General features: G+C 36.7%; 1 protein-coding gene across 13 annotated transcripts in view; it reads left to right on the top strand.

The window, feature by feature from the left end:
* Ankrd28 (ankyrin repeat domain 28) overlaps positions 1–15,463 on the top strand; it is a 147,624-nt gene that overhangs the window by 48,757 nt on the left and 83,404 nt on the right. For 4 of the 13 annotated variants that reach the window (XM_021641749.2, XM_021641752.2, XM_060390861.1 and 1 more), the window contains one exon: positions 8,274–8,357. The exons of 2 other annotated variants lie outside the window; for them this stretch is intronic. In XM_021641749.2, coding sequence (XP_021497424.1) covers positions 8,274–8,357 — 84 coding nt within the window. 7 more of the 13 variants (XR_009594155.1, XM_060390865.1, XM_060390864.1 and 4 more) reach the window with 6 other exon arrangements.

Below are 15,463 nucleotides of genomic sequence, written 5' to 3'. Positions count from 1 at the left end.
ATGTCTCAAGTAGGTTGAAAGTAAGCAAAGCTATTTTTCATTCATACCGACTTGAAAGCCAATTTGAGTTAGCCAAAAAGTTTGAAAGTCTCTTTTTCTCTTTAATATATTGTTACTCTCAAATCTCCCGTTTGAGTTCTGTTGTTTTGTTTTATTTTAGTGTCTTGCTGTGTAGCTCAGGCTGGCCTTCATTTCATCTTCCTGCTTCAGCCTCTTGAGTATGATCATAGACATGTACCGCTATACCCAGATGAATGTGAGATAATTCTCAAAGGCTAAATTTTGCCCTTTAAAAAACACTAAAGGACACTGAAGAGATGGCTCATTGGTTAAGAGACTTGGCAGGTACTCTTGCAGAGATTCTGGGTTAAATTACTATCATCTACATGGCAGCTCATCACTTCTGTAACTCTATTTCCAGGAAGATCCCATATCCTTTTTCTAGCTTCCATGAGCAACAGGCACTCATGGGGTACACACATACACATGCAGGACTCATACATAAAGTTAACTCCTAAAAGAGAAAAACTATTTACAGTTCATGCTGGTTTCTATAGTTTGAAGATACTGGGGTAGATGTAATATTGTGTCACTATACTTTAAATGTTCAGGGCAATTTGCGGTAGAAACCAAGCTGCTATGGTTACCCAGTATTCACTTTTTAGCAATAATTACACGAGACGGCCAAAGAATTTCCACTAGCACAGAAAGATCGGTGGTTTGTGTGTGCACTGGTTTTTCCACACACGAATTGAAACTGTATATTACTTCCGTTCTAAAGTAACTATCATCTGGAAAATACGAAAGAAAATGATTGATGTCTTTTTGCGCTGTAACAGGGTGGAGACATACTGAACATACTATTTTAAAATTCAAGTAATGACTCAGTTTAGAACATTTTTCTTACTCTTTAGTTCCCTTTATCAAAGAATGCTCTTTTTCTACATAAAGATTTTTAAGGTTAAAAGAAGGGAAGTATTTTTGTGATATCTTTGTGGTGTGGAGTTTTTTTTTTAAATACATTTTTATGACTTTAATAAACTTATAAAAATGCCATGCTTATAATTGTTAATTACATTAGTTGTAGCTTGTTCCAAACTATTTAAAAACAAAGGGGAGATCTTACTAGAATCTACTCTGAGTCCATTCTTAGCTAATTTAGTTGTTAAACCTACCAACAATCATTCTGTATTTTTTCTTGACATTCATATTCATAATATTTAGCATCAAGGCATACTTAAAAACATATAAGGTTAACTGTTACATTTTAATGGCTCTTTTTATTTATAATTGGAAATTGTTCTTTAATATTGGGGCTATTTTAAACTGAAAATACCTTATATTTAAAATAGAAATGAAATAGTAAAGGGTCTTATCATCACAGGAGCAGTGATTGAAATACTTTGTTTTAAAAGGTTGAGTGGTTTAGTTACTCAGTGCTATGACCATAGGAGGTCATTCCCTTTTTCTTTGCCGCTTTTCTCTCTGTCCATCTTAGTATGGACTCTAAGGATTATCTCTGTTCAGTCATAAGATACCACACATAATTCAAAGCATTATTATCAAACGAACTATTGTCTGGTAGGAGGGGCCATTTCCTTTTGTCTGTCCCTTTTATTTAATTTTTATTTTTAATATTAATTACAGTTTATTCACTTTGCATCCCAGCTGTAGCCTCCTCCCTCATTCCCTCCCAATCTCACCCTTCCTTATCTCCTCCCGTGCCCCTCCCTCAGTTCACTGATAGGGGAGATCCTCCTCCCCTTCCATCTGACCCTGGCCTATCAGGTCTCATCAGGACTGGCTGTATAGTTTTCCTCTGTAGCTTGGTAAGGCTGCTCTCCCCCTCAGTGGAGGTGATCAAAGAGCCAGCCCATGAGTTCATGTCAGAGACAGTCCCTGTTCCCATTACTAGGGAAACCACTTGGACACTGAGCTGCCATGGACTACATCTGTGCAGAGGTTCTAGGTTATCTCCATGCGTGGTTCTTGGTTGGAGTATCAGTCTCAGAAAAGACCCCTGTGCCCAGATTTCCTGGTTCTGTTGCTCTCCTGTGGAGTGCCTGTCCCCTCCAGGTCTTTCTATCTCCCCGTCTGTCCCTTTTTAAGGGAAGGGAAAAAAAAAAAAAAAAAGACTTTCCTAGAAACACTACAGCTGACTTTCCCTGGCATGTGACAGTGAGCTGGCTCAGATTTCATGTTATTTTCCAAATGAGTCACTGACTAGGTAGACTAGAATTGCCATGATCACCTTACACTATTCAAGGTTTTTCTCCAAGTCATGTGGAATATAGAAGTGACATCCAAACAAAACTGCAGCAAGTCTATAAGAAGGGAGAAGTTAATGATGGTTGGAAGAAGGGAGAGGTTAATGATGGTTGGCTAAGTAGGCATCCAGTACCAAACTACGTTACACAGAAAAGTTTAACCTTATTATTTTCTTCCAGAGTTAATTTTCCCACCAGTACAGATTATTTACAACACACCAGTAATGGAAAATACTTTGAGGGTTCTAGAGGTTTTTTTTTGTTTTTTAAAGGAGGGGAGTAAAACAGATTTAAAACATACTGAAGGAAACCACTGTACAGATACCACTGACATAAAAAAAATGTCAAAAATAAGAAAACTGTATTTGAGAATATGAAATAGGAAAAAAATACTTATTAATTTTGACCAAATACAATGAAAATTTTATCTTCAAATGTGTCCTATTAATCTCCCTATGAAAACCAGCCTCCTTTCTGCGTCCTTGTGATCATAATTCATCAGTTAATCCCCCCTTTAACTGTTGAAGGGCTTATTCTGTAGCTTGGCTGTTGTTAGTGCTGTGATAATGATGGATTTGCAGTGTCTTGTTATATGCAGAGTGGTGTAGGTGAGTCATACGGTAGTTCTAGTTTTAAGTGTCTGAGGAACCTTCATGTTGATTCCCATAGTGACTGAGCTGGCGTAACATCATCAACAGTGTCTGAGGAACCTTCATGTTGATTCCCATAGTGACTGAGCTGGCGTAACATCATCAACAGTTCAACAGTGTGCAAGGGCACCGCACCCTTATGCTCCCGAACGTTTGCTGTGTTTGTAGGTTGTTGGTTTGGTTTTGGACAAGGTCTAGGGCTGGATCACAAGGGTGTACCTCCCCTCCTCTCTGGATCCACTCCATTTCTTTGTCTCATTAGAAAGAACAGGCTTCTAGCCAAACGTCGTGGCTCACACCTGTAATCCTAACACTTAGGGAAGCCTGGGGGAGGCAGAGGCAGGTGGATCTCTGTGAGTTCAAGGCCAGCCTGGGCTACAAACCGAGTCCGGGACAACCAAAGCTACACAGAGAAACGCTGTCTCGATAAACAAAAAACAAAAACAAACAAACACACTAAAAGAACAGGCTTTTAAGAGATAACAACCAAACATGACACAGTAAAATATAATATGATGAAGCAAAAACTGCCATATAGGAGTTGGACATGGCAACCCAACAGAAAGAGTTCCAGAGCAGGCACAAGAGTCAGAATTCTCAGTTAGGAGTTCCCTACAATTACTAAGTGAATAGCTACCATTACGGACCCATGCAGGCCCTGTGCTCACTGCTTCAGTGTCTCTGAGCTCCAGGGGCCATTGTTCTGCTGGTGTCCTCTAGCCCCTCTGCTTTTACACCTTTCCTCCTCCTCTTCCTCAGGATTTTTCATTTTCTGTATTTTAAAGTAACTAATAGAAGCAGACTTGGCATGTACCTAGAGTCCCATCTGCTAAGGAGGTTGAAGCAAGTGGATCTGTTCAGTGCAGGAGTTCTAGACTAGCCTGAGCAACACAGCAAGAGCCCTTCCTGCCTCGACACAGAAGTGAAATAACCACTGAGCACATGTTAATATTGTTTCTTCTGTAGATAAGTCTATTATAATTTTCAGTAACTTTTGTTTATAGTTTTTACATTCTTACCTATATTAAAGTGGTTTTTTTTTCTTTGTGATTTAATAAGTAAATTGGCTTAAACAAAGAGATACAGCACCCAGCTGTATATCAGCATATCTTACAGGCTCAAAATGCTCATTTTGAAATTGAATGCTCATTTAAAACAACTTATTCACACCAGTTTGGTAGCGCATGCCTTTAACTTTAGTGCTCAGAAGGCAGAGGCAGGTGAATTTCTGAGTTCCAGGACAACCTGATCTACAAAGTGAGTTTCAGGACAGCCACGGCTACCCTGTTTCCAAAAACAAAACAAAAGAAAAAAAACTTATTCACAAATAGATAATGCTCTTTTGTTACCTAAACGTTCAACGGTTGTTAGAGATTTTCTTTAATGATCAATTTTACAATATAGAATTAAAGCTGGAAAAATCTTAGTGGTTATAGGAATATGTTTTTGGCGTTAGCATTTTAGTCATTTGGATAGCTGGGTAAAATACTTAATATCTGGGGTTCTTTTTTTTTTTTTTCCTGTATAAAATGAGACTGTAGGAGATTTTTAAGTGGGGATGTACAGCACCCAGTATATCTCTTTTGGTTTTCCCAGACAGGGTTTCCCTGGCTGTTTTGGACTCACTGTGTAGACCTGGCTGGCCTTGTACTCAAGAGATTTGCTTGCTTCTGTCTCCCAACTGCTGGGAGTAAAGGCGTGTGCCACCACACCCAGCCACCAGCATATCGTAGAGGCCCCAAAATAGCATGAGGTCACTTATAAGAATACGAAATGATCAACGTGGGACATAGTATTTCTTTGCAATTTCTTTGACCCTTTCTGGGTCAAAGGGAGAATCAGGTATTGAAAGCCAGCACCAAAGTGGTTTGTGTGGTTTTGTTTGCAGTACAGTGCTTGTGATAAAAGCCAGGGCCTGTTGCATGGCAAACAAGTACTACAACCCAGCCCCCAAATGCTTGGTTTTCAACTTAATTGTAGCTTTTTGGAATTTTATTTTATCGGGAAAGAGGGGTGGTTTGTTTGTTTTCTTTTTAAGATTCTGTGGTTTTTTGACATGTGGGTAATTCAGGACAAGAACTTCAAATAATTGTTTTATTCAGCTGCTTAATGAGTTTTTATTACTTAATTTCTTTAGTGAAAATTCAAATGATTCATAAAATATTAACATTAAAATTTCTACCTTTATGAAGTTTAAAATTTTTGCTTTAAAAAAGTATGAGTTGGTAAATGATTCATTTCTTTTAACTTAGAAGTCATAGCAAGCTTTATATGTTTCCTTTGAACCTCTTTTCATTCTAGAAAATAACACACATCCGAAGGGGAAGAGGGAGGAGAGGAGGAAGGAAAGAAAAAGGTCTTAGCAAAAGTAAGAGCAGTCCACCTTAAGTTAGGTTCTTTTTTTTTTTTTTTTGGTCGTGAGAATATTTCTTGTCCCTCTTGAGATCTCTTTTGTGAGTACTACAGACATTCTTACTGCAGCTGCTATCATAGAGTTAAACATTTGCTATACTGAGCGTACAAAAGCAGTTAAGCTATTTGGAATTGTTTACTTGCTAAAACCAGTGTTAGTCAGCAGAGGCAGTACACCAGATTTCCTTGTGGCTTTTAGTGGAAAATGTTAAAAGCACACTTATTTTTTCAGTTATAGAAATTTTCAGTTTGATCTGGATTAGTCAGAGAACTGGCATGAACCTTCTAATTGTGAAGCTGTCCAAATGCACTATTTTTTTCTCCTGCTAGAGGAAGTTACATCCTGAGCAGTCGCTCGGCTCCCTGGTAAGTGTAACATGTGAGCATTACTAGGCATTTCATCCTGCGGGTCTGCAGTCTTTGCTCTTCAGACTGTTGCTTGGTTGAAATGCTTCTGCGGGACTGATCCTGAGGTTGTGTAGATATTTCTCAAGGGCCTGCTCATTTGAGGATATCAGCGGCATTTTGCAAGATCATCTGAGGAACAGGAAAGCATCTGAAATCAACTGAAAAGCTTAACTGTAGCAGTTTTCACCAGGGAAGGAAACTATATTGGCACAGAGGCAGATGATTGAATAAAGTAGTTGGCTCCGAGAAGATGCACAGCTTTTTCCTCTGAATGAAGACTGTTTAATGGAAGCTGTATTCATGTAGAGATCAAAGAGAATACTAGAGTGATAAACTACTTTCTTCCCTTCTCTTTTTAAAATGAAAACCCTGAAGCAGTAATTGGAGCTCAAAGGTCTTCTGATTCTTTTGCTGTCTGCTTGTTCTATTAGGATTCTCCACTGACACCATTTCTGCCTGGTGTCTGTGCCTTTTTACTGGGCTGCCAGAAAAAAACTGCCTGATGGAGAAAGAATGGAAGCTTTGCCTTGCCTATGTTACTGATGGGATAAAGCTATCTGTGTTTTGTCGGTTATTGGGAAGTCTGGATTAATCAATTTGTGTTCTCGTACCAGTAGTCCTATTGTCTCTTGTGATCTGACTCATCACATGTAAATGTGCTGCAGCTTTGCTGCTAATGCAGAGTACTGGTTTTTCTTTTTTTCTTTCTTTCCTAATCACAGACTTGTCAGCCTCTGAGCCTCTTTTTCAGGTTTATGCTCAATTCTGTATCTTTTTATTTGTTTGTTTCCTGGATGTTATCTGCATGAAGTCAGTGAAGCTGAGAAAATGAAGACAAATTAGAAGTGGAAACAGAATAGTGAGATTCTGGTTTTTGTTTTCAGCTACGGGCCGCCCAGCTTACTGGTAACTATATGACCTTGCGGACAAGAGTGGGGATATCTGTGACTGCTCTGTCACAGCAGTTGCTGCCAATTTCATTCTTTATGGTGTTACCCAAAACAATGATTGTTTTGTACAAGTAAATATCAGCGCTCAATGTAACTATTTTGATGGAAGAAAATATACTTAAAAGAACTAGTCCTAGACTGAGTTTTAATTATTGAGACATTGATGTGAAACTTTTTTATAGACTGCAGTAACCTGGCAGAAAAAAAAGTAGGTTTTTGCTCTTTAAAACCAGCTGCACTGTTCAGAGAATGTTTATGAGTGGTATACAGAAGAGGAGGAAAAACTACTTGTGCTCTTCCCACCGTGGCTTTTATCACATAGCTTGGAGTTTAATGCTTTAAAAGGGCGAATGAGTCGAGTGTGTATTGTTGTTTTGGAGGAGATAGAAGATGATTCTCCTATATTCATTTCTAAATTGCCCCAGGAAAGTAAATCTCCACATTCTCCACCTTCTGGAAATGTGTTGGTAAGCTATGAGAGTTTCTGTTGCTTGTATTTTATTGAGCTGGTTATGTAAAGTTGGTTTTGTAAGGATACATGAGTTAGTTTTTTACTGTTTCATTAGAAACTTCAGGCAGTATGTGGGTCTGTGTGATGCAGGGTTATTTGCATGTATAGTTAGTGCATTTGTGAATTTTTCTTTTTCAAATGCTTTAGACTTCATTGTCTGTTCATCTCCTTATGGGGACTTGAAAATAAACTCAGAAGTAGTTATAAAAACATGCTCTTGTTTTCATTTGGTTTTAGAATTAAGAAGAATCAAGGACTATGCATATTTTTTTAAAAGGTTGAGTTACTACCAGCAACGTCAAGACATAGCCTTTTGTATAAAGAATTTTATATACATTCTTTATATTTATTAAAAAGAATCAGGCTATATCCTTAACCTTATTTTAAAACACTTGTAAACTAACTCCTTATTTGGCCAGTATAATATGATACCTTGCAGAGGCTATGTTGTTGATCAGGAAATTATATTTAGACATGCATATGCTTGTCTTTTTTTGTTATTCAGATATATACTATGTTTTGGTCTTTGAATAGCAATTTTTCACCAGTTGCCAAGTTTTCTTTCTGGGATTTCTATCATTTTATATATATATAAAATAGGAACTGCATGCCTATTATTTTTATGCCCTGGATAGACCTTTTCAGAATCTCCGTCTTTCATAGCTCTCTATGGACTAGGAATTGCTTATTTGATTGGTTCTATCTCATAAATAGATTTGAATTATCAGGCTTATATTTGTATGTCTTTTCATCATATATAGGTAAAAGGTTTTCATGTAAGAATTAAAATTAGTGCTTTATATTACTTAGTTTGGGTCAAATTACTTTTGAATAGATATATTAAGTAGGCTTCTTTATTACCACCATCCCTAGGATGAACCCTATGCTTTGATATGATTAAACTGCATGAAATGTCTGATTTATGTTCCCTAACCCCTTAAAAAGATTATGGCTGCAAGGGATAAAAAAAATAAAAAAGTTAGATATAGAAGCTATGCAGAAAACTTTAAAACTATACATATGATATGTTTAATGTTTTGTTACTTCTATTTTTTTTTATTTTTTATTTTTTTAGCCATCACTGGTGCAAGCTATATTTAATGGTGATCCAGATGAAGTTCGAGCACTAATATTTAAGAAAGAAGATGTTAACTTTCAGGTAAAACAATTAATTCACTTATACCAACTTTTAAACTTACTTTAAAAAGCATTTCCTAGTATTGTGATTTTGTTTGTATGTTTTTGTTTAAAAGCACAATTCTGCATAGTGAAGGCAGGAGAGTCTTGCTTGAGACCAAAAGGGTATGCTGGACGCCTCTCTCTCTCTCTCTCTCTCTCTCTCTGTGTGTGTGTGTGTGTTACTATCTGAAAACCCATAACTCCTGGAAGCAGGTTGAAAGGTTTTTGTTCTCTGAACTTTTTTGCTTTGAAATTTTCAAATACAAGAATGTTGAAAAAAAAATACTCTGAAGGCTAATATATCCTTCCTGTGGTTCACCATTGATAACATCTTGTTGTTTACTCTCATTCAGAAAGAAAGAGAGAGGGAGGGGAGAGATTGTAGATAATACACTTTTTTTTTTCTGAACCACAGTTTGAAAGCAAATTGCAAATATGACATTTCATAATTATTTTAGATTTGAGGGTTCTTTTTAAAACTTGACAGAAAAGATTTCTATAAAGTTAAAATGTTTCTAACTCGATTATGAGATCAGATGTGATTTCTCTAAATAACTAGTGAGATTTTTATGAAGACCTTTTATTAGTGTATATTTACTATACAAAATAATGGACTTCATTAATGACATTTGTTTAAGTAAATCATGTACTTTGATTTTATTTACTCTCCATTACCTTTTCCTATCCTTCCCAACCCTTCCTCTTCTCAAATAGTCTTTTCGTTTTTGTGTGTCATATTTGTGTGATTCTCTATAGGTAGGTAGGTAGACACAAAGACTTTTGATTTCTGATTAGACTCGCTTGTGAGGGACTGATTGTTTGAAAACTTTGGGAATACAGTAGATGTAATAGTCAAGGCTGACATGCTGGAAAGTATGGAAAGAAGATAGAGAAGGCATAAGGGTAATTCTCTTTCTCTCATCTATGTAGGACTGTTTGTTCCAAAATGGGGTCTTGTTTTATGGCCAAGGCTGATCTTTTTAACTTGTTAAACTTGCTTAAAGAATATAATTTAATAAGACAAAATAATTTCGTTAATTTATAATTATATTCTGGAAGCAAATGTTTCCCTGTGCTAAGAGTGACATGAAGAGTCTCATGACTCCTAAAGCTGCTCTAACAACACCAAAATAGAAGATCTAGAATGTTTTATAATTATAAAAAAGCATATACTACAAGCACATCTTGAACTCTGATTTTTCTTTTTCCTTTCATTGATTACTGTGACCGCTTAATGTTGGTAGATATTTAAAAGCTTACCTAGTGTTTTTTTGTTGCTGTTGTTGTTTTTGTTTTTTTAATTCAGGTTATCTGAATATATTTGCATTGTTGGCTAAAATGGTTGATTTCTAAGAGCATAAAGTATTTACCTAGAGACTACTATCATAACTTTTTTTCCCTAAACCTTTTCTAAGTAATGGCTCCTCAGTTTATATTTAGTTGGAGAACACACACCTAATTCAGGATGTATTTATTTTAAATGGAGTGCATGGTTCACCTTACCTAATTAGGCTATCGTAGCAAGTCTACTCTTCTTAGCACAGAAAATAGTTACAGGTTATAGATGTATGAGCAGAGAGGAACGAAAGTACACCTTTCTGTTTGGTTTTTGATAATGCTACCATTTTGTATTTAGTGAGACTCTTGGAAATCTAATTGGTATGGCTAATTTCTTCATCATTACTAAGCTCATAGCTGCCATTGCTTCTATACTTTATATAATTAAAGTACCTTAAATTGAAAAAGAAATTGAGTCTTGGTTTTGGTCGTCATTAGCACCATAAGAAACGTCAGTGGCCTTCTTTGAGGAAGACTGTAACAGGTTCCTGGTGATAACAGAAATTAAGTGTTGAAGAAGAATACTGCTTGAAATTCAGATTTCATGTTTTTAAAAGTTACTTTGTGCAAGTGTGTGTATGGTATATGTGAGCACATGTGTCTCTTTGCTTGTGGAGGCTAGATATTGACACTAGATGTCTCCTCATGTAACTCTTCAGGTGATTTTTTGAGGCTGGGTCTTCCACTAATCTAGAGACTTGCCTGTCTTTAACTACCCAAAACTGACTGGGGTTGCAGATGCTTGCCTCCAGCCCTGGCTTTTGTGTAGCTGCTGGGGATCTAACTCAAATAAGGCAACTTACTAACTGAGCCATCACTGCAGCACAATTTTATGTTTTTAAGTTGTGTGTAAATTCAAATTTGATTCTATATATAATCTTACAAGTTTCTCTTGTAAATCCTAAAGTTTACTTTTTTTTTGGACAGCTACACAGTAACTTTCCTTAAACTAGTTTATCTTAAATAGAAGCTAGAATTTAAGAAGCATATATTCATGTTATTTGCCATGAGGAGATAGCTGAGACAATTTGAAGGCTTTTGACCGAATAAATGGAAGCTTATTACATGTGTAATTTGTTGATGGTTTGTAGTGTCGGGGATCAAATTCAAGCCTTAAGCATGCTTATTGAATAATAACTTGCCATAGCAAGATGTTGGTCTTACAGCAGTGAACAGTTTAGGATCTGAGCCTTGTCCTGACAGCATGAGATGAGTAACAACTGCATATGCTTAAAACAGACAAAGCAGAAAAAATATTCTCTAGGTTTGCCTTAACATCAGGGGGAAATTCTTTTCTAGAATACCAGCCTAGACTACCCCTGGGGTCTCAGTGGTTACAGGCCTGCACTATCAACAGGCAAAATAAAAAATGATTATTTACCTATTTATTTATTTATTTGCTTGTGTTGGTTGTGCTTTGTTGCCTGCTTCATTTCTTGGGGCAAGAATAGGAGCTTGTTTTCATTGCTGTTTCTGAAGTGAATTTTCATAGGAGGGAAGAAAGGAAAAGTACTTGCTTACACCTGTAACTTAACAAAGATAGATAATTTGTTGTTTTACAACAAAAATAGAAAACTTTTGGAAAAATAAAAAGTTACTTATGAAAGAAACTATTAAACCACTAAGGGTAAGTAAAATAAAATTAAAGCTATATTGGTATTTATAGTATAAAGAACATTTGAACACATTTTTTTTTTATCACTTTAGATGTACAACTTTGAACAAATTATGCTAGCTTCAGCACTAGCATTATACTTTTGTTATAAATGTGTTTGGCTATATCAGTGAGCTTCAGAGCCTTTCTCTAACCCTAATTTAGGATTCTCCAAAAGTTCTCAGGGACTTTGGATACCTTCCTAATTTGTTTGTTTGTTTGTTTGTTTGAGACAGAGTTTCTCTGTGTAGCTTTGGCTGTCCTGGCTTTGTAGACCAGGCTGGCCTTGAATTCACAGAGATCTGCCTGCCTCTGCCTCCCTGAGTGCTGGGATTATAGGCATGTACCACCCAGCCCAGCTGCCTTCCTGACTCTAATTGTTTTTCTTGATTTACATGACTAAAATAATAATTAAATGTCTTTCCTTAAAATTTATAAGAATTTGATATCATATTGTACTTTTCAAATGATTTAATGTGAAATATTGATGGTACCCCATTTCAGAGATAAGTCTGATTCATACTTACAGGAAAACTTTTTCTACCAGTAGAAATTATTTTTATTATATTTATTTTGTTATAATTATTATCCACAGTGGTAGAAATTAGTGTTACTTACCAAAAATTGACTTCAGAGACAGACATATGTATAAACTTTTAAAAAATGTTTTACTCAAAGAACAGTCTTGTAAAGTTAGTAGAAAAATATTTGTTTCATCATTTAGCATCAAAATACAATTATCAAGTTAAAAATCTCTAGGATTGCTAGGTAAAGCATACTATTTAGATGTTTTTAGCTTATATGATAAGTTTTAACTTAAGTAGGTAAGTTTTAGTTTCTTTTGCCACTATTGTATACTTTCCACTGAGTATGGTTTTTGTCAAGGTTTTCAGTATTCTGTACTTTTTGTTCCTAATGTAAATGGTATTTAATTTAGTTTGAAATGCTTAATTTTCACTCTGTGTTCAATCTGTTTAACAAACCCCCTTCCCTGAAACACAGCCATTCTCAGGGAAGACGATACCACTTCCAGCTAAGCAAAAAAAGATTTTGTTTGTATGTTTGAAAATTTTTAGGTTTTATAATCTATAGCAAACAAAGACCAAGGAGTATAACTAGCAAACCCTGATTTTAAAATTTCATACCTGAGAAGAATCAGTTTACACAGAGGAAAGTTCTTTCTGGTGGTACATCTTCACTGGCCAGAATGCAGATCCGTCACTAACACCCTTCTGCTTGTTTCTGTGACCCTCACCATCCTCCTTCTGGCTCTGGATGGGCTGTCCCCGCCACCCTCAGTGTCTCCCGTGGGGTAAGACCGTCTACAAAGAAGTATCAGATGCTAGAGAGATTATGAATCTATAGTCTACCCCCAGCTTTGTTTTTCCACTATAGTAGGAACAGGAAGCCCAGAAGAATCATCTATCTATGTGGTGCAGAGCTGTTTTGGGTGAAGTGTGATGTAAGCAAATGAAACTTATCTTAGCTTTCTAATGTGGCTCCTTGGTTTGTCATCCAGTGGGATCCCTAAGGTACACTGCAGAGCTTTTTTGGACATTTACAAAGGTGATATTTATGGGTAGTTGCCAGTTGTTGTAGTTGCTATTAGTAGTTAGTTTTAGGGGGCGATTGGTATGACGAAAAAGCTGCTGTCCTTTTATAGATGAATGTTAATCTCCGTGAGACGTTTATGTAGGCACGTGTGTTGTATGTATATGTTTGTGAGCTGCTTTGTATTCAGATATAAATAGAGATCAAAGGTCAGTGTTGAGTCCCTTTCTCTGTCACTCTCCACCTTATTCTTTGAGACAAGGTCTCACTGATCCTAAAGTTACTGGTCCAGCTAGACTGGCTGGCCAGTGAGCTTCAGGAATCTGCCTGACTGTGTGATGGAATTATAAAGGTATGTCTGTGTGTGCTAGGGTCCAAACTTAGGCTTGCCAGCAGTCGCCATTGCCCATTGATCCATCTTGCTGACCCTCGTGAGAACTCTTAAACACTTAATCGTATTTGAATGCCTTATCATCTGTTAAACTTCTTTTTCACTCCCATATACTGTCCCATTCACAAGACCTACCATTTGAAGAGACCACATTCAAATCATTTTGCATCGGTTGCTCAGGTCAGGAACCTCAACTTCTAAGAGAGCCATTTACTAAAAGTTCATACCATTAGAGCTTTCCTGACAAGCTGGGTTTTTATTACTATATTACAGAGAAGAAACTTAACGATTATAAGATTCTCAAACACAAGACCATAAAAGTAACTCAGGAAATTATGGAAACCTGGGGCAGGGGCAGAGGAGTGGGAACAGGATGGATGCTGAGCACTGCCATTCTGTACGAACACCCAGGTGAGCCAGATGTGTAGTTCTTTATAACATGGGGCTTGCGTTTTAGATCGTGCTGCTAGATTACTGGTACATATAGCCAGTCTAAGTAGCGGAAACATTCGAAATTGTGTAAACCAAAATGCTTTTACTTTGAGTCAGTACTGAAAGGGGAAACTTGCCTCATCCCACTCAAATGATGTATTCACAAAGGAAATATTTTACTCTCACTACGTAATTGAGATTCTCTACTATTAAACAAATGATTGTACATTAATTATTAAGTAAATATGCAGCTTTCACAAAATGGCTGGAAGCCTTGAAATGAATTTTTTATGTCTTATAATCGCTTGTAGAATTCATCTGAGTTACACATTTTAAAAATAACACTACACTTTTTTCCCTGTTTTGTTTTTTTTTTTTCTTCTGATATTGTTTTTCTTGTCTTGACACTTACAGGCACAAGTGACCACACCTGGCTTTTTACATGTTGGAGGTTTGAATTTAAGTCCTCCTGCTTGTAGAGCAACCACTCATCTACAATGAAACATCTCCCCAGCTTTTGTTAGTTTTATAAAGAATCAGGATTTGAATATATTGCACCAAAGTTACTTCAGAGATTTTCTATACCAGTCAAAAATAGTGAATGAGTTGGTCAGTGGTAGTGCATGCTTTTAATTTCAGCACTGAGGAGGCAGAGGCAGGCAGATCTCTGTGAGTTTGGGGCCAGCCAAGTCTACAGAGTGAGTTCCAGGACAGCCAGAGCTATTCAGAGAAACCGTGTCTTGAAAAACAAAAACAAAACAAAACAAAACAAAACAAAAAAAGTGAATGAACTGTTTTAGGATGTGTTATATATGCTTTTTAAAAAATCAGGAACGAAATGTGATAGATCAAGTATTTATCATTGGCTTGGAAAAAGAATAGCGTTCAGTGAAGGGTTATGGTTTTTTTTTTTTCATAGAAATTGGATTGCTTTTTTGCCTCTCCAAGATTGTTTTACATGAATTTTAATGCCCATATAAAAATTGGCATTCAGGGATATAAAGAGTGAATATAATATTTTGACTTTTCAGGCAGCTTTTTGAACTCAGAGTATCCCAAAGGAATAAAATAAGCCAGTAGGCATGTTCTGCTTTTTGGAAGGGGATTTTGGTGCTAAGAATTGAACATAGAATCTGACATGAGAGGCAAGAGTGACATCCCTGGCCCTCTTACCTTCTTAATTGAAAAATCAACTCACTGTTTTATGCATATGAGTGCTTTACCTGCATGAATGTCTGTGAACCCTGTGTGTGCCTCACAGGCAGAGGCTAAAAGAGGGTGTTAGGTCCCCTAGAGCTGAGCTGGAGTTACAGTTGTGAGCACCATGTTGATTCTGAGAACCAAACCCTGCTCCTTTGCAAGAGTAGCAAGTGCTCTTAACCAGTTAGCCATCTCCCAAAACTTTGAAACTGAGTGATGATGACACAAACCTTTAATCACAGCACTTGGGGAGGCAGAGACAGGTGGATCTCTGAGTTCCAGGACAGCCAGGGCTACATAGAAAGACTATCTCAAAAAATAAACTTTGAAACATATTCTCACTGTTTCCTAGATAAGCCTTGAATTTTTAGTATTCCTGCCTCAGCCTTCTGAGTATCTGGGATTATGCAGGTCTGGCTTCAGCTACTATGGTTAACTCAGAAAGTGCAGGTTCTGCCAGTACTGATACATCCCTCTCCCCCTTAGTTTAAATGGACCTCAGTTGATACTTTGTAAAAAT

Source organism: Meriones unguiculatus, chromosome 9 (genome assembly GCF_030254825.1).
Source record: "Meriones unguiculatus strain TT.TT164.6M chromosome 9, Bangor_MerUng_6.1, whole genome shotgun sequence".
Classification (NCBI taxonomy): Eukaryota; Metazoa; Chordata; class Mammalia; order Rodentia; family Muridae; genus Meriones; species Meriones unguiculatus.
The sequence above is the reverse complement of the archived record's forward strand: the minus strand, read 5'-3'. Positions and strand labels throughout refer to the sequence as shown.